At 35.1% G+C, this 18,565-nt stretch overlaps 1 protein-coding gene across 1 annotated transcript in view; it reads left to right on the top strand.

Annotated features, from left to right (window-relative positions):
• PLXDC2 (plexin domain containing 2) overlaps positions 1 to 16,094 on the top strand; it is a 239,734-nt gene extending 223,640 nt beyond the window's left edge. The window contains exons 13-14 of the mRNA XM_079302116.1: positions 3,568 to 3,728; positions 14,308 to 16,094. Of these exons, the coding sequence (XP_079158242.1) occupies positions 3,568 to 3,728; positions 14,308 to 14,424 (278 nt within the window). The 3' untranslated portion in view covers positions 14,425 to 16,094. The remainder of the gene's footprint in view (positions 1 to 3,567; positions 3,729 to 14,307) is intronic.
• The last annotated feature ends 2,471 nt before the right edge of the window (positions 16,095 to 18,565 follow it).

Genomic DNA, 18,565 nt, shown 5'->3' with positions numbered 1-18,565 from the left:
TACTAGTTATTTTAAATCAAAGATTTTATAGTTTTTATGTGTTTCTCATGGAAACAATAAGAACATTTTTATTGTGTTTTCACTTTTATTTTTAAACATTCCAGCAGCAGAACAGCTATTTCTTGTTTGGATTCTGTGCCTTTATATTTGGGGGAGAAAAAGCTACTTGCTGTTTCTATCCAGTCATTGAGCACCTAATGAGAAGCAGACTGACCTTGGAGATATTAACAGGCTCCTTCTGCTTAAAAGTTTTATGCATTTAAGAGTTTGAGAAGACATTATAAATATAGAGTATATTATATGTAACAAATGCTTCTTGAGCATAAGAAGAGGAAAGTTTGGGGAAAGTTCCATTGTGAATACTCTTTTGGGAAAGGATTGATCATAAAACAAATAGCTTCCCGTGGGTTTAGCCTTGCTGGAACAATAGACATGCTGTGATAATCTTAGTAAGATTTCTACACCTGAAAAACTTTCCAGGTCCTTGTTTTTTCATCTATCTCCCTTGGTGACTTTTTTTAAAGAACTGAAGTTGATTTTGCAACAGAGTATTTTCAATGTTGACAACACTGTTTATTTTCTCTGTATAAAGAGAGTGAAATCAATTTCTCATGAGTATTTGAGCCCTGGGGTCAATGGACTGAATTTGCATTATGGAAATTGCAAGTTACTTAAATGTGTTGTAATTTAAGGAAAGCATTTCTTTTGTTTCATTATTTTTTGCATTTGGCATTCTGATCGCTGTGTTGATGTCCACACAGTATTCCACCCTTGAGTAGCAGAAATCTGGGCAGGAAATTGACACCTGTGTTGTTTCAAAAAGACAGTGTTCTAGTTTGCAAACCTGGATGCTGAAAGCTGAGAAAATATCAGATGAAAAGGGATTAAACTGATGACCTTTACAGAGTGATTAGGACTTTTGCTGAAGTCCAGCATTTTTTAAAATGCAGAATATGATGTTATGCCTTCAATCATAACATCATAACAATACAAATTGTTATGTGCAAATTAACCTGAAAATGAGTACAAGTGACAAAGTAGTTTTTGGTGCACGAATGTGGCATTGAAGTAAAGAGTATGAAACTTTCAAAAAGATAATTATGAGACCAACAAGCTATGAATCCTCTACTCCTTTGTGGGAGCAGTTGCTTCTCTAGGGTGAATCAGAATTAACTGTTCACCAGTGGGAATTTATAGTCCAGCCAAGAGGATGTACAGTCAAACAGGCTTTTCTGATGGCCTTTCAGTTGCTTGATTTCCATTTGTATGGCTGTTTGAAATACATGTACAAGTACTTAATATTGTTATAGTGCATGAGCAGAAACTAAGACTGGTGTTTCTATACAGTCTTCTGTTCTCAGATGAAATGAATCTTGATAGCTATGTCAAGCAAAAGATTCTGCTGTCTGAAAATAAGAGGAATCTTTTATTGGGTCATCCTTCTTTCCTGTCTTCTCCATGAATCTTGCATCCTATTTTTATGTAGTGGTCTAACTACTAGGAAGAATTTTAATGACCCTTTAGGAGAAAATTTTGAAAATTTGAAAAATACAACTTCCAGATTCTAGGTAATATCTCCTTTCCTCCACTTCAATATATAGAATGGCATGGGAGTTTTCACTGTATGTTCTGTGTTTAAGAAGTATAATATAATATAATATAATATAATATAATATAATATAATATAATATAATATAATATAATATAATATAATATAATTAATAATTTTTTAAAATTCATATCCAAAATAAGTACAATTGAAATTGGAGTTCCTGTGTGAACAGGAACTTTTAAGAAGAATGATATCTGCAGGATTAGGCTATACCTGAGTGGGTATCATGCTTGCAATTTTTTTATTAAAATCATTAATGTTTTCCATATCCTAGTTTAGTTTCCCAGTCTATCTTGGTATCTTTTTCTTTATCCTCTGATTCTGTTACTCAGTTCCTTACTCCACAAAGTGTCACTGACTTTATGGGACAGAGCAGAGCTATACTGTGGGGTTTTGTCTGTCCTGAATCAAGACTGAGGAAATATGGACAAAAACAAGGATAGGTACATGAATGCCTTCTCTATCCACAGAGATATGTAACTATTACATGGAGTAATAATCAGATACATGTCTTGGCTAAGATAATGCATCTTCATTTTCCTTTTCTCCCTTTTGTTGAAGGGATAGTCAAAACCCGTATTTGTCTTCAAAGAACAAATAAAAGGGAGTCCCTGACCTCAGAGAGTATAGCACTAAGATAACCAACCAAATAATTCCAGGGGATGGCACAGCAAAAAAGATGGTTGCAGATACAAATGGTTTTTGTTAAAGTCAGCTTGCCAAAGAAGCATGGTGAGAGGAAATTTAAAAGTGGAACTGAAAGAAAATTTCTTGTAAGCAAGACTAGAGACAGGTGGTGTGGGGAGTAATGCATGAAAGTGATAAGAAGGATTTCCAGAAAAGCAAGAAGCTGTGGGAATATCACACAAACTCACAGAATATGCTGAAGACCATAAGGTCCAACTCATGGCCCTGCACTGAGCCACCCCCAAGAGTCACACCATGTGCCCAAGAGCATTGTCCAAATGCTTCTTGCACTCTGCCAGGCTTGGTGCTGTGACCATTTCCCTGGAGTGCTCAGGAGCCCTCTGGGTGAAGAACATTTAGGAGAATGATGGACGTTTGTGAAGTCAAATTACCAGTTCTCTACTGGTGTTTCTTAAGCCTAGGACTTCTGAGTGGTTCTTTTTGCCTGCAAAAGTGGGCAGGACAGTAATTCTTTCATGCAAGAGCATGATGAAGAACAAGCAGCTGTACAGATATTGGCTGATATATTGAGAAACTTTTCCTCCAAATGTTACACTGTTGTTGAAAGACTTTCAGTCACTTATTTGGAAGCACTGCTGATGCATTGCTTGTGGCAGAGACAACCCTCTTTTATCCTGACAGAAGCATTGCATGAGTGCCCTCTTGGTATCAAGTTTAGTAAATGGATGATCTTCTGCCGTACTTCAGTATGATGAGTGTTCCATTCAGACCAAGATCAAAATATTGCAAGATCGTTTGCATCCATCTGTTGCACTTTTGGCTGTCTGATTCAATTGTAGAGAGTGGTTCCAAACTCTTCTACAAGCTAATGAATAAAGCTTTCAGAATGTGTTTAATAGCTAGACCTCACAAGGGTTTGTGGCAACTGGAATATTTAAAGAAAAATAAAATGTTCAAAATGTTTTCAATTAGTACTTTTTTGTCTGTGGGACAATTGCAATAATTTTATGATAAAATCAAAGGAAAATTTATTATGAAGGTCATTTGGAACTTCAGATTGTCCATTTTACATTGAAAAGAAAGGGTGCTAATATCACTTATTATATTAGAATCAGTAAAATATTTGAAAGTCTCTTCATTAAGATTATGAGAGTACCCAGTTGTAGAAACGAGACATCGAATATCTTTTTCCAGTTTGGGCTGTAGAAAATGAGGTATGTGTGACAGAAGCAGCCAGTGCTCAGTTTCCATTGTGCAGTGGAGTGGGTAAGGTGTGAGTTGCTGTGCTAAGGGGTGCTCTTGTGCAGCTTCCACAGATGACAGCGCAGCGGAGCAGAAGGGCGGCGCGCTCCACGCCGGGCTGATTGTCGGCATCCTCGTGCTGGTGCTCGTTGTGGCTGCAGCCATCCTGGTCACTGCCTACATGTACCACCACCCCACCTCAGCAGCCAGTCTCTTCTTCATAGAGGTAAGGCAGGAGCCATGCTGTGTCACCAGTCCTGTCTCTTGGCTAGGGTATCTGGGGTCTCCAAACAGATCTTTCTAGACTGAATCGGTGTCTTGGTGTTTGTTGTGTAATCCTTGAAGAAAAGGAGCTCTCCTAGCAGCTGATATTGTTTTGTTCTCAGCATGTTTGTCACTCCTCTCCTTTAGCTGCCATTGCTATTACTTCTTTTGCTTGTAAACAGGATATATATCTAAGAGGTACATGTCAAATACCACACTATGTCTCTTTCCTGTCCTTCATTTTCCTCACAACAGCATTTTCCCCTTACCTTTCCTGTGAACTATCATTTTATTTTGGGACATACAACTTTTCTATAATTTTCCTGTGGGGAGAACAAAAAGTATTCATTCTTAGTTCTACAGAAGAGCTGATGTCTAGCAGGTTTTCAGCTGGAAATTGGTATTAGCTGCTCCTTACATCGTTTAAAAGAATCTTTTTACACTTTATCTAATGTGGAAAAGTGTGGAGTGTCGAAAAGATTATTTTCACCTAATTTTTAACATCTATCATTTCTTCTAGTCTTTCTGTTAGTGTAAAGAGAAACAGACTCTTTTAGACCATGATTCATCTTACCTATTTGAGACATCCCCTTTAGGATTAGATAAATTGACTTTTTTCTCCCTCAAATATAGATAGTTACCTTAGGTGCAGGTACCTACACTGCAGATGCTGACATTTAGTCAGTTCAGCTCCACTGTAGACAAAAATATGAGAAAGGAAAATTCTTCATAGGCATTTGTGCCTACAAAAACCCAGGAATACCTACACCTCCATGTGGTTTCTTTTTTTTAACTCTGCTTTGTGTTGTGTAGATTTGCTGAACATGAAAAAAGGGGATGATGGTTCATAACCCCCACTTGTGGTATTCCCTTACTATACAGTGCTTGGACACTTACTGGAATAGCTGTTCCACTTATTGGAACAACAGTGAAGATGCAAAACCACTGGAAGTGTCACTAGGGACATACCTTAGGGATTGCTTAGGTAAAAGCCTGGGCCAGGAAGATGTAGACATTTATTCTTAGTGACAGTGAGGAGAATTGAAGTGAGATATGAACATGAACAGAGTGATTCATCTTTAACATCATATTATAATAAATACTCTTCTTAGATGGAATAGTAGTGACAGAAATCAAAATGAATTGTTTATCAGTATTCCTGCTCTAGTAATTTAACTGTGCTAACCATTGGGGAACAGAATCCATATAATAACATATAGTTTAATCTCATGTTTATGCAGCATTTCCAGCCAGTTCACTATTGATGTAGACAAACAAAATTACACTGAAGTCCTTGGATGAAAGAGAAGGTTTTGTCCCTTTCTTTTTTTCACACACAGATTGAATTTACATGGATTGAATTTCTTGCCTTTCACTCTACTAAAAGCAAGTTTCTTATCTGTCATAGTGTGATAGAAAAGGCTAAGTAAATGGCAACACTACCTTTTAAGAAGAAAAGAATATCAAATTGCAATACACCATTATTAATTTATTTTTATTTTAAATGTAGTAAGGGCATGTTAATTTATTTCTTTCATTGATATCATACTCATTATGCAAACAGAGGTGCCTTAATCAGTGTTATTAAACTCATTCCACTGAATTTATGTGCCTTTAATCAATCTATTAATCCATTATTAGTCAAAGGTAACATCTCTTTTAGCAAACAATGTAGCCATTTATAATAAATAGAAAAACATAAACTTTCTGTATAAAATAAAGGGGAAAACAGTCAAAATAAAATTGATGCAAAGTAGGGTATTCTCTATTGCTTTAGTATGATAATTGTGGTACTTGTGAAGCATCAGCATTAGCAAGAATTGTAAAAAGTACTAGTCATGAGGGAGTGGCCTTTCCCTGTGGGTGGTGCAAACACTGATGTAGTGGGAAAATCACAAGGGGTGGAATAGGGGATGACTGTTCTGCAGAACACTTCCACAAATTTCAAAACTTTAAAACCATTTTTGGTATTATACAACTAGAAGAGAACCAGGTAATCCACTCTGGAAATCAAATTGCTTTTATTAAGTTTAATAATTTAATTTTCAAAGAAAAAAGTTGTTTGATCAATTAAAAAAATAATAATTAGAATGTATTATTCTTATATTCACTTGATCTATAGGATTTACACATTTCCAATGCAAAGAAGAAAACAGCTTCTCAAACTTGCCTTTTGAAAATGAAGTACAAAAAATAATCAGGCAAAAATGGTATAAATAGGCCAGTGTTACAAAAAATCATTCTTTATTACATTTGTGCAATTGAAAAACATTTGAGTAAACCATTAGAGATAACATGATAGCTCACACAGCACAGGAGACAAGTTGCATTATTTATAGGAAATGAATGAAATATGGATCTGATGTTACCATTCTAGGAAAACAGCTCAAGAGGATTGCCATGGGCTTGGTCATGCAATGGGAACAAGCACATAAATATTTCAGAAAATAATGCTCTTTCCTATGAGTCTCTTGATTAATAAGCACATTGCACAGTTAAAACAAGATGTGACAGATGGACAGGCAGCTCCCTCCTGCAGATGTCTAAAAAATCACAAGTACTCTGTAGTCTGCCATCAAGTCTTCAAGCCAAATCAAGATCCACATCAGTTTATCTATCATTAGTAATTAATGTAACTCTAAGGATGGCCAAAAGAAGGAACAGGATCCTGGTGTTTGTGTTTACTTTTAAAGAAATTACTTTATGGAGGCATCATATAGACATTAAACATATAGGCATTCATTCAAAACTCTAATATAATTAACAGAGAAGCATATTTTTACACCTAAGATAATGTCATTATTTGGTATGGTAGGTAAACTTTCATTTTCAATCAATTTTTTTGCATTTTTTTAGATTAAGGGTTGTGTAGGGAAGTTTGAGTTTATTTGTTTTATAGTCATGACTGGTTATTGAATAAAGAACAGTGTAATACACTGATCCTGTATCTGATGTTTTAAGTCTCTTTCTTCCTTGTGTTCTCTGCAGATATCATCCAATATTCACTAACCTCCTCACTCATGTTCTCACACAGCTCAAATCCAAACTCAGGTTTGTCATGAAGTGAGCTCTCCCAGATAAGAATAAATACACCTACACTGGCTGAGCTGTTTACCCTTGCACTGATAAAGGCAATCTCTTGTGACACCTCTGAATACTATTAAATAATATCCTGAGTGCACTAGTTGGTTTAAATAAATGATACACACAAGCCAAGAAAAATACCATTTATTACAAAAGGTATTGTCTTAGATTATAGTAACATTATTCTATTATTTTTTTACCTTGTGAAGAAATGCTTCCCTCGGAGTTTTTGTTCATGCCTGTTGAGCAGAACACACATGTGCAGCCCCACCAGGAATAAAAATTGCTATTTTGAACAAAGAGTTTGAGAAGTCTTAAATGCCAGTGCTATTCAATTTTCCAATGGTACTGTGCAATTTTAAACAATACCATCCAAACATTTCAACACATTCTCAAAGATGTTCCACTTTTTGCTAAGTGTACAGAAGATTCAAATCAAAGTGCAGTTTTCCTGTTTCTTCCAGCCTCTACTGTTCAGCATGTGTATCATTGTTTAGGTTGGACACTTCTGTGGTGGCCCAAAGACAGAATGAATTGTCAGCTTTTAAAGTCAGCTTCAAAGTTCCAATGAATGCAGGCTCTTCCTAAGAGCTAAGAGTAAATATTGACTGAAGATTAGCTTACAGAGTGACAGAAGAGATGTTGCATGCCTTGGTTTCCTATTTACTTATCGTTAACCTTGCAGTATTTCCTCTCTATTGAATTTTATTTAGTTGCCAATTTTTTAATTTAATCACATTACATATTCTTACCTTGAGGAATCCTGTCTCTTGAGTATATTTTGAGCTGATTTGGACTGATTTTTGTAAAGCATGTCAAATAATGCTCTTAGTGACTTTTCCAACAAAGTTTATGTCAGAAATCCAGCTATAACATATCACTACACACTAGCTATAGCACAATTAAAAATCATTGATTTATTTACAATTTTATGAAGTATACTTGCATTCAGGATGTGAGGTTTGATGGCCAAGAAGCCAATCATGATGTCTTGAATGTCATGCATTGTATACCTGTGATAGAGGTCATAGTACATATGATCTAGAGGTCCAGAGCTCAATGTAAAGAGAAGTAAAGAAATTCTCAGCTGAGTCAGATGAATTTGCTCAGATTTCAATGAGCTGTGAGCGAAATTTCAGCTTTAGTTTTATACATTAATTCTTCCCTTTTTTCTCCTGTTCTGTCTTTTCCTATATTTTTAATCTCTAATTATTTACATGGGTGTTTGAACTTGGGCATTGAGAACATTTAATGTCAAAGGAAAAATTAACATTCTTTTGAGTGGAGATCCTAATTTGAGGTCACAGCTTTTTCTTTAATGTTCCCAGCTTTCTTGTAGGTATTCCAGAGCTTTATTTTGCTGGTTCAGCTGCTTGGAAACATTCATGTACACTTAGACACATCACACATATGCACACACCTGTGTCTTTTTTTTTGTTGTTTACTTTACTTCATCTTGGATGTTTAAGATGGATAATTTCAGGAATTTTAAAATGGCCACACAGAGAGTTTAACTTGTGCTATGGAGCCAGGAAGTGACCTTCAGGAAAAAGGGAGGGAGGGAGGAAGAAACAAACAGCTGCAGATCTTCAGCAAATAAATAATAGTGTGTGATCAGAGTGTGGATTATGCACCTTGACTCCTCTTGATTTTAACTTAAATTATGTCTTTGCTAGTAAATTAAATAAAGCTGAGACCTTTTTTTAGCATAAAGACCAACCAGCATGAAAGGATCTTCATTGCTGTCATTTAACTCTGCCTCACTTAAAGCTGACAGCATGTAGACTGTTAGCATGAACTGAGGATGATTTCTAGATACTGAGCCCAACTGGGGTGGTCTGAGAAAGCACTAATTATTGGCTGGGTTTTTTTTGTTTGGTTGTTTTTTTTTTTAATGATGGGCTATATAGGGGATTGTATTTTGGTACCTGAAAACATTCACTGGCACACATATCTAGCAGTAGATTTTCTTCAAATTTTGATCTGCTCATCCCCATCTGCTTAACAGAAGGAAATAATATGAGCAAATAGTTAAAATTGCTGGAGTTCTTGGTATTTCAGAGATCAGGAAATTAATGGACATTTCTGGCTCACCATTTTGCTTCTCTGCTTATAACAGCACACCACAAATAAGAGCCAGATTTGAAATCCAGCCATGTTTTCCATGTACCATTTATATGTTTCTGCATTAATGTCACAAATGCAGTGTATGTCTTCAAACAAACAAGAAGTAAATAGGAGACAGAGGGGTTTTTTTAAGAAAAAGCATGGTTTTTGTAAAAAGAATGAGATCCTCAGCTGTCTAAGCCAGCTGATGGAGCTCACACAGCTCTGCTGTTTTCTCCTGGGATATGGCCCATCATTTTACAGGGGATTGTGCTTTTAGTTTGAAATAGGTTTAACATGGTCATCAGTTAGTTTTTGTCCAGGTGTTCAGGCTGAATTGCATTTCAGGAAGATGATGATTAAAAAGAAGGGAACAGGTATCATTTTTCTCTTCTTTCAAAGTCCTGCAGTATCCTGGCATTTGGAGTATTGTCATTGATCTCACTGTCATTGCCTAGTACTGATAGTAAAGTTATTTTTCCAAAGCATACCCAGCTCAGCAGGAACCAGCAATTCAGCAGTGGAAACCTAAATCGACCACAAGGGAGAAGCACTAAAATAAATAACCAACACTGACAATAAAAGTCAAAGGTGTAGAGGAAGGAGGCATTCTGTTTCTCGTCCTTCAGCAGCCAGCTCCTCCAACGAACATAAGACTGCAGAAACCATTATAGAAAGATGGTTTATTTCACAAAAAGATACATTAAACAAGTACTTCTATCAAAAAGAAAAATAAATGAAGGCAGTAATGACTCTACTGAATCTTAAGTCTAAAGCAATCCTTATTTGAGAACAGTTTCTTCAAAATATGAGTTTAACATGGTGTCAGGCAATTGATCTTTTCTTATTCCTGGGAATATATGTCAGAAGTATAGTTTCAGATATTTGTAGCCTTATCCACTTCTGACTGTGATTTGCCAAATAAATTGGGTGTTTATAGAAGAGATTAAAGACTGATGCACAAACTTTAGGTAACTTTGAGCACAAAAATACATGTTATGGTCAAGGTAATTGGTAACAGAAAGATCTTTACTTCTCATAAAAAAAAAAAAAACCACAAAGCCCTGACTACTGAGGCAGATTAACACTGGACAAGTACTTAGACTAATGGGTCTCAAATAGTATCAGATTAACATTTAGTCATTTGGTCATTTAGTTAGACCTTCTGTAGTTGTGTCCCCTTTTTCTTAATTTATTTTGGTAAGTCATAATAGTTTTTCTGAAGTTTTGACAATAAATCCAGAATTTGGATAACTCCATGTTTTCATATTTCCTTATCATCAGAGTTTGATAGGCCTTCTTGACAAAGTGTGGTTAAAGAGATTTTAATATTCAATATTTAGTCTTTCAAATAGATTTAAATGTGTTTTTAGTCCTGAATTAGACAAAGAAATTGACAGTGGAAATGTAAGATGCAGCCCTTCAGTAAAACAGTGAACCAGTCCTCTGGAAGTTTGAAATATTGAAATATGGAAAAAATCAATAGATAGAGAAGACAAAGTTGTGCCAGAGCGTTCAGTCTAAAAATGTGCTCAATAAATTCAGCTTTTGTGTAGTTTAGTGGTGAATCAAGTTTACTAGGGAGCTCTGGAGAGTCCAGACTTTGAAAGATTGACCTTCTCATGCTTTGTCAAGTATTTATACTCATGTAAATTCAGTTTTAAAAAGAGTATGTACATGTCTTGATGAAGTCCACTGTTTAAGTTTACTGCTGAATAGGAATGAAGAGCTGATGCATGCACAAGAGCTCTGGGATTTTATGCTGATTTAAATATACAAAGAAACTTTTGGTAGTGTTGTAGAAATCTTTCAGAACAAAATGTGTGCAGCAGGGTTGAGGAGATAACAGAAGGGCAAACATTTCATTACTGTTTTCCTTCACTGCTCTTCTGACATTGCAGATCTGTACAGAATTGTTCTCATTCCATTTTTATGTACTTAGGGAAACAGAATAAGGATAGGATGGGGATAAGAGGCTAAAATGTAAGATTATTAAATATGTAATACCTGTTGCCAAGTTCCTTCTGTCCATTACTGGTAGAAACTTGTCTTCATGCAGACGTATAAAAGGAAATGTAAAAGCTTATAATTGCTGCAGTTAACAAAATAAATATTATTACAATTGCTTTTGATAAATTACCAGCTCAGATTAGAAGTGTTAAGTGGCAATAAATTTTAGACATAGCGACAACATCAGCATAAAAAGCTCTCAGAAGCAGGGCATCAATCTTCAGATATCAGTATTTCAACACAACTTTACACAACTGTCCATCCTCCTGTAACTGATCTTGTAATGTTTGTTACTGTTCAACAGAAAATGAGATGGTCTACAGCTAGGAACCTTAAAAAAACCATCAACTTTAACACTAGAAACCATGTTCAGATCATAACAACTGAGTTTTATTTAACTATATTCAATTAACTGCACTCAGATATACATCAAAGCCTTTTTTTTTTAACATGTCTAAATGAAATCATATGATTTTCATGGATAAAAGATCCTATAAGGATCAAAAATTCATTATATTGAAAGATGTCAAAACAAGAAAGTGATCAAAAAGAAGAATACACTTGGAGACCTTTCCATGCAACCAGAGTGAGGTTACTCCAGTTTCTATCCTTCAGTTTTAATAGGTGGAATCCCCTCTATTTTCCCTCAGAAGAAAGACAAATGGTATAAATTGCTTAAAATAGTGAACTCAAGAAAGCTTCAAAAATGAAAAAAAACAAGTCCTGTTTTCCTGCTGTGTAATACACTGAAAGGAAGAAGGAATTACAACTCTTCAGCCACAACTCACAGGATTTCCTTTAAGTATTCTGATTCTAGAGGAAGAAACATATCTTTTCCTGCTACAATTGAGAATTAGTAAATTAAACACCCAGCTTGCATTCTCTCAGTTTGGTTTGAGTTTGGTGGGGGTTTTTGGTGTGTTTTGTTGGGTTGGCTTGTTTGGGTGTAGGGTTTTTTTCTATTTTTTAATTAGGCTTCATAGAGACAAAAGAAGAAGAAATACATTAGGTATTTTCTGAGCTACTTCAGTAACCAAAAGAATTTAGTATCTCCCAGTGTCTATAATGTTACTTTTCATTTTTTCAGTTAAAGCTTAAATATTTTTACATCTTTTGAGGGGTTATATAAGGCAATAGTTTGTCAGTGCTCTCTTTTAAAGCTGCCAACATGCACATAATGAAGCTGAAATTAAACAATCACTATAAAGGGAAAATCTCACCTCAGACGTGACAAGAAACCACAGAAATCTATAACTGCAATATTAGAAGATGACCTTCAAGTCTTTTGCTTTATTTCTGGAAAAACAGCTCACATTTATGGCTTTGTATCATTAAAACAGATACACATCTGGTCCATTACTAATCATCTGGAAAGACCAATTAAAAACAGTAGCACAAAATAGTAAATTCAGTATCTATCATCAGTGTAGCAATGAAGTAGTAACTAATCATAAGTACATCTTGAAATTAAATTAGAAAGCAACTTAGAATATTAAAACCCAGTTCATCCCTACCTTATCTTTGATACCATTTCTAGTTATTCTTTCCTGCTAGTTTTCCAGTGCTTTTTTCTTTCCTCTATTCATTAGAGACCTCTCCATCAAATTCCCATCTCATTTGTACCAGTGTAAATCTGAAACAAACCCCTTAACATGTAATTGCATTATTCTTGATTTACTTTAGTGAGCCTGAGGACTGAATATGACCCTTTTTCTTTAGCAGTAACCAAACTGTCCTTAATTTTGAAAACAAACAGAATCAAGCTTGGGTAGAAAAAACTCACCGAAGTTTAAATAGACTAAGTTTTCTTGTTAGGAAGAGGCATCTATTAAAGAAGACAGTGTTCTGCCTTCCTGCTTTGTAGGGAGATGCTGCACTGAAAGGCCTGGGATTTTAAATTACCTGCCAAATAGAATTTAACTCAGAATTCCTCAAAAGTAACCTGATCCTGCAACAGGAGGAAAAGGAGGCAATTTCTTTTATGTGTTATCTTCCCAAAAATAATCACTGAGGAAGACTTTGTGCAGCCAGCTGTGTGGATTGTTGGGAACAAGGTTCAGTGGCACCTCAAGGTTTCTTTGGTGACTCCTGCCCAGCAGCACCATGAGTCCCAGCAAAACATCATGGCTGTGGCTGTGCTGTGGTCACCAACACCCAACACCACCCCTCAGCAGCTTCAAGTATCCTTTGTGATTGAAAGGAAATAAAAACGGGGTGTTATAAGGGCAGAAAGTCAAATGCAGTGTTTATATTCAGAAGAAAAATCATAAAGTAAAATTATTTAGCTCTTGAGCTGTCAATGAAAATATAGGCTGTAACTTGTTTTCATTGATTCTCCTCTCATTTTCCTGCAATGTTTCTATATAAGTTGCTATATATTCTAGCCCTCCTTCCCAGCAGATTCTAAGTCTTGTCAGTAAAGAGAAATAAGTCAGTATATTTGATAGATAAAATTTTCATTAGGGAAAAAACATTTTTAGGAAAGCTTTTTCTTCTCACTGACTCTATGAAGGAGTTTCCCTATTTTCCTGAAAGCTATTTCCTTTGACATAATCTCAGAGTGGTCACCTAAAATCTGAGTTTTACCTGACATGAATTCGTTTGAAATTACAGATTGTTTAAAGCACTTTTCCTCCCTAGAGATATCATAATATTACAGGAATTGTTTTATCTGCCCTAGAAAATAGCTGTTTCTTTTCTCTGTTTATTAGCTGTTTTTAAAGCAGGCACCCAAGGTGCTGGTGGAAATTGGTTAAGATTTCTTAAGGCTCTTGTACCCAAAGATCTTAAGAGTTTAGATAAAAATTTTCTTCTATTTGAACCATCAAAGTGAATTACTCAAGTAGCAATTTTGGCACTTGAAATAGAAAGTCATTATTTTGAGAATGCCAGAATTTTATCCAAAATAATTTTTTTAAAATTAAAGCTCCTATCAATTCTGCCACATATTTTCTCATGGCACAGAGTATGTTAGAAAATTCCTATGCAGAACTAGGAGAGAAGGGCATTGGACAGATCCTCTAGGGGTTAGTGGATCACCAGTTCTGTATGTGACAAATCCAACAATCAGCCATTTTAGACAGAAGCTATTTCATCCTCTCCATTGCTAAGAGTAGTGGTAATTGTTTTTGTGTTTGAGAACAGTCATAACTCACAAAGTTAAAAAGAGAGATTCATTTCTCTGACTTTTGCTGCTGCTGATCTCTGCCTTTCTATTCCTGTAACAACTACAGGGAGTGTGGTTTTGTATGAGAGGGCAAAATTGCAGGATATCGTTAGAGCTCTTTATTAACAATTTATTGTAGTACCTTTCATAAAAGTTTATTTTGTTATTGTTATAGCGACGTCCAAGCAGATGGCCAGCAATGAAATTCAGAAGAGGATCTGGACATCCTGCCTATGCTGAGGTGGAACCAGTGGGAGAAAAAGAAGGGTTCATCGTATCAGAGCAGTGCTAAAATTCTGGGACAGAGCACCAGTACTGGCCTACAGGTGTAAGACATTTATTTTGCCTCTCTTTAAAGAAAAGGAGCCCTACGCTGCTGTAGCCTGATAGAAGGAAGATTCTGGATAAACTTTGTCCAAGAAGAAAAACTATCTAAAATACCAGATTACTACTGCACAGTAGTTTTTGTTAGTGGACTGAGACACAATGGTTCATGCAGAACACTTGTCAGTGGACACCTACAGTATCAGAATATGGCCCAAGTGCCATGTTATTTGCTTTAGGTGTGGGGATGCACAGTGATCAGAAGTATAATAAAGCTTTGGTGCGCAAGGGCATCGCCCTTTGGGTCAAGTCTTCTCTGTTATCTCAAAGACTGAGGAAAAAATCTGTACCAGTTCAGTGCAAAGGGCACTGATCAGTGTTCACTGGTGATTGAGAAACTGTCTTAAGACAGGTTAAAAAAAAAAAAAAAAAAGGAATTTTCCAACATTTATATAAGCAGATGTGAAATACACTTTTCAATTCTATATCAACCTGCCAACCTGAGTCACGACCTAAATGCTTTCCAGGAGAAATACAATGTTTCTTGTACATTGCTGATTAGTAGCCTGCTAAACAACTCATGATACACAGATTGGTAAGAACTGAAGAAAACAGAGAATTTTCACGGTGGTGGAATTATTTCATGGGAGTTCACAATGATGTTGGGCTGATTTTCAGTTTCAGTGTTCACTAAAAAATGAATTATCAGGTTTGTATTAAGGTGTATTTTTCATTTCTCAGCAGTAGGTTGAAGTAAAGGCAACAGATCCTTTTAGCTGCCAGAGAGCTTATGGACCATTTCTTAGGCAATGGGGTAAGAAAAATAAGATTTTAAATAAATGGGTTTCTATTCTTTGCCATTTCATTGTGAGTCCTTACTGAGAAGCACCATAGACTTCAATGCACCCCTTCCAGAGATTCAGATACAAGTGTTACTGAACCCTGCTGATTCATACAGTGGTTTTGTTTAATGCACATAGTAGTTGCATAAATATATATATAAATATATTTTTTTTTATAGCTAACACAAGGCGGGTTCTTGTGACTGTTAAGACTGCATTTTGTCATCCAGACAAAGGAAATTAATTGCATTGCTGCATATTTCCACTGAGTTGTAAAATAATCCTTAATATTAGAATATTTTTATGTTGTGTAGGGAAGGTGGTTCATGTAGTTGCAGTGCCATAAACTTTCTGCCTATAGGAACCATTCTTTCTGTAAAATTGACCCTTTCCCTCCCTGTAGAGGGAAAGACAACACAAGAAATGCACACCATCAAAAACAGTTACTCCTTTCAGGGAAGGGGTTAATACACATGGAGACCCAGAGCTTCCCTGAGGAGTGGAAATCTAAATGCTTTGATGATCTGGGCCTGAGGTATCAAAATATAAAATTCAGGTACTGCATGTACATTTCACAGCAGTCATTTACTATCAGTTTTTTAAAATACTGTGCAAGACACTTGAATGATTTTTAAGTGAGGTATACAACATTTGTGGTTTTGGATTTCAAGCAGTTTAAAAAAGTTGTAGATACCACCTTAATAGTACAGTTACTTACATTTCTTGTTGATGCTTGTATGGCCTAAATTTGATTACTTAACGCTGTTAAAAAAAAAAAAAAAAAAAAAAAAGCAAATATGATTTTTGTTATTTTGTTCAGTAAATACTACAATACTGTATTTTCTGTATTCTTTTATTTTGGGTAAGATATTTTTATTTTCATCTGGTTTAAATCATCTAGCATGGGATTGAAACTGTTCAAAAACTAACTGGTATTAATCTGAAGGTACTAACAAACACATTGTCATGAAGCCTGGTTAAAAACCTGTGGCAAGTAGTCATTTCCATTTGTGTGGATCTGCTGAGCCCTTTTTCTAATAGGCTGGGGTTAAATTGCAGGCTGTTAATTCTGATAGCAATAACCAAATGTATGCACATATATATGGTGACACTCATTTTTATTAAATAAAAAGGTATCAGTGCACATCATGTAGGAATGTATTTGGTGTGCAGTAATTATCATCAGTTTTTCTGGGAATCTTGGAAGTCATCAGATAGGATTCATTCCAAAAGAAGCAATTGTAGAGCTTCTGAAATCCTGTTTGAAATAATTTTTATTTCAGAGAACATATTTTCAAATTATACTAAGAAATTTACAAAAATCTATGTAGTACTGCAATAAGTTCAAGGGATATTTCATATAAGTAAAGAAGATTTATATTATTATGGGTTTACAGATCTGCTCTTCATCGAATTCACTCCTATTTTTACCCAGGTATGTAATAGATGTTATGCAATGGAGCTGAGAGAGTATTTGTAATATGATTAGACAAATACATCACCAATTTTCAAATCTGATGTTTTGATTACTTTTGGTTTAAGGACCTTTCACAGCTGAAGGATGTTTGTTAGTATTTGCAGACTAACTTACATGTTATACTTCTTCATAAAATAATAGGAATTATTTTTTTCATTTTTGTCCACCTCATGTACTTAGGTGGGAGATTTCACTGGTCTGCAGCACCATAGAATACTTCTTCAGATTTTTGCCATGGTGTTATATTCTATGGATTATAACATGAGGAGTTGCTGGGATTATTTAATAAGATTGATAGGCATATGCTTATGTCTGATAAGAACTGCTATCTGAAGAGAAAACCTCCTGCATACTAATAGAGGTGTAGTGTCTCATTGGTGTCTGCTTTGATATGTTCTGTGGTATGTTCTATTTATCCCAGTAGGCAAAAGTTAATTAAGTAATCTGTTGCTGTTTTGTAATTCCATCTGGTTTTCTAATTTTTTAATAATTAAAATTGCCACATTAAAAATTATACAAACATTCATCTAGAGGTCTGATAAAATATTGAGATTAACTGAGAATCCTATTCTTATATTTTTATAAAGCAGCAGGTTTAATTTTAACCAGACCAAAAAAATGTCAAATAGCCCTCTCTCAGAAATCCATCTGAAATGTTTTTCAACAATTCATAAATTTTCATCCAAGTGTTTGAAACAGTGGTTTCACTAGCATTCCCAGTGGTCCTTCATTTGAATCTTACTCAGAAAAATGCTTGTTTACAATCATTTATCCCAACAGTTATTTTAACTCTCAAACTTCCCTGTAAATGTATTTATCTACTACTATTCATTATTGCAAGATCTGTCACATTTTATCCTTATTATTTTCTATTTTAGTGTCAACTGTTCCATAATGTCTCTCAGTGCTCTGGTTCAGCTCATCCTTCTCCACAGAGAAAAAGGAAAATTTGAATTCTAAGGACTCAAAGCACATTACTAAGTAGCTTTCAAATCTCAGTAATATGAAACACTAAATCAGATATATGCATATATATATATGTATATATATGTGTTTGTGTGTGAGTGATATATATATATATATATATACATCACCACACACAGAAATTATTTAATATAAAAGAAAGACCCAAACATTTCCAAAGTTGTATTCATATATTAAGAAATTGTGGAACTGCTGAAGAAGTGGAATTGTAATTTCATTCACATGTGCATACTTATAATGATGTCATTATTTAATTGCTTTCTATGTTTCTCAGTGCATTACATGATGTATTGGAGTAAGAACACAGATTGTTCCACAAGAAACAGCTATTCCATATTTTTCTCCTCTTTGCTCAAATTTTGTTACATTTTGTTGCATACCATCCAAAGCCTTTTCAGAAGACCATTTTTTCACAGACTTTTCTTTCAGCATTATTCTTGAGGGATGTATACACCTTGATTTATTTCTGCTCTGGGCATTCCCATGAAGTGAATGAATTTTCCAGAGAACACCAAATGAAACAGTTGTTCTTTTTCTTATACTTGCCCTTCTCATTCTCTACAGCTTCTTCCGCAAATGATGTAGATGTCTTGTAAGTAACAATCTACTTCAGATCAAGCTCATTTTACAACTAATATGTGTGCTGGAATTCTGGGTGAGAAGATAATGCATCACTGTATTTTGAGAAACTGTGGAAACCAAATTAAATTTGCACAAGCTGAACAGAATATTTTGCTTTGCAAAAATCACCATTTTTCCTGTTCAACAGAGCTCAGACCATAAAAACTCACTGCACAAGTACCTGA

The sequence above is a fragment of the Erithacus rubecula genome (genome assembly GCF_903797595.1).
Source record: "Erithacus rubecula genome assembly, chromosome: 3".
Taxonomy (NCBI): domain Eukaryota; kingdom Metazoa; phylum Chordata; class Aves; order Passeriformes; family Muscicapidae; genus Erithacus; species Erithacus rubecula.
Note: the sequence above shows the minus strand (reverse complement) of the source record. Positions and strands in the feature narration are given on the sequence as shown.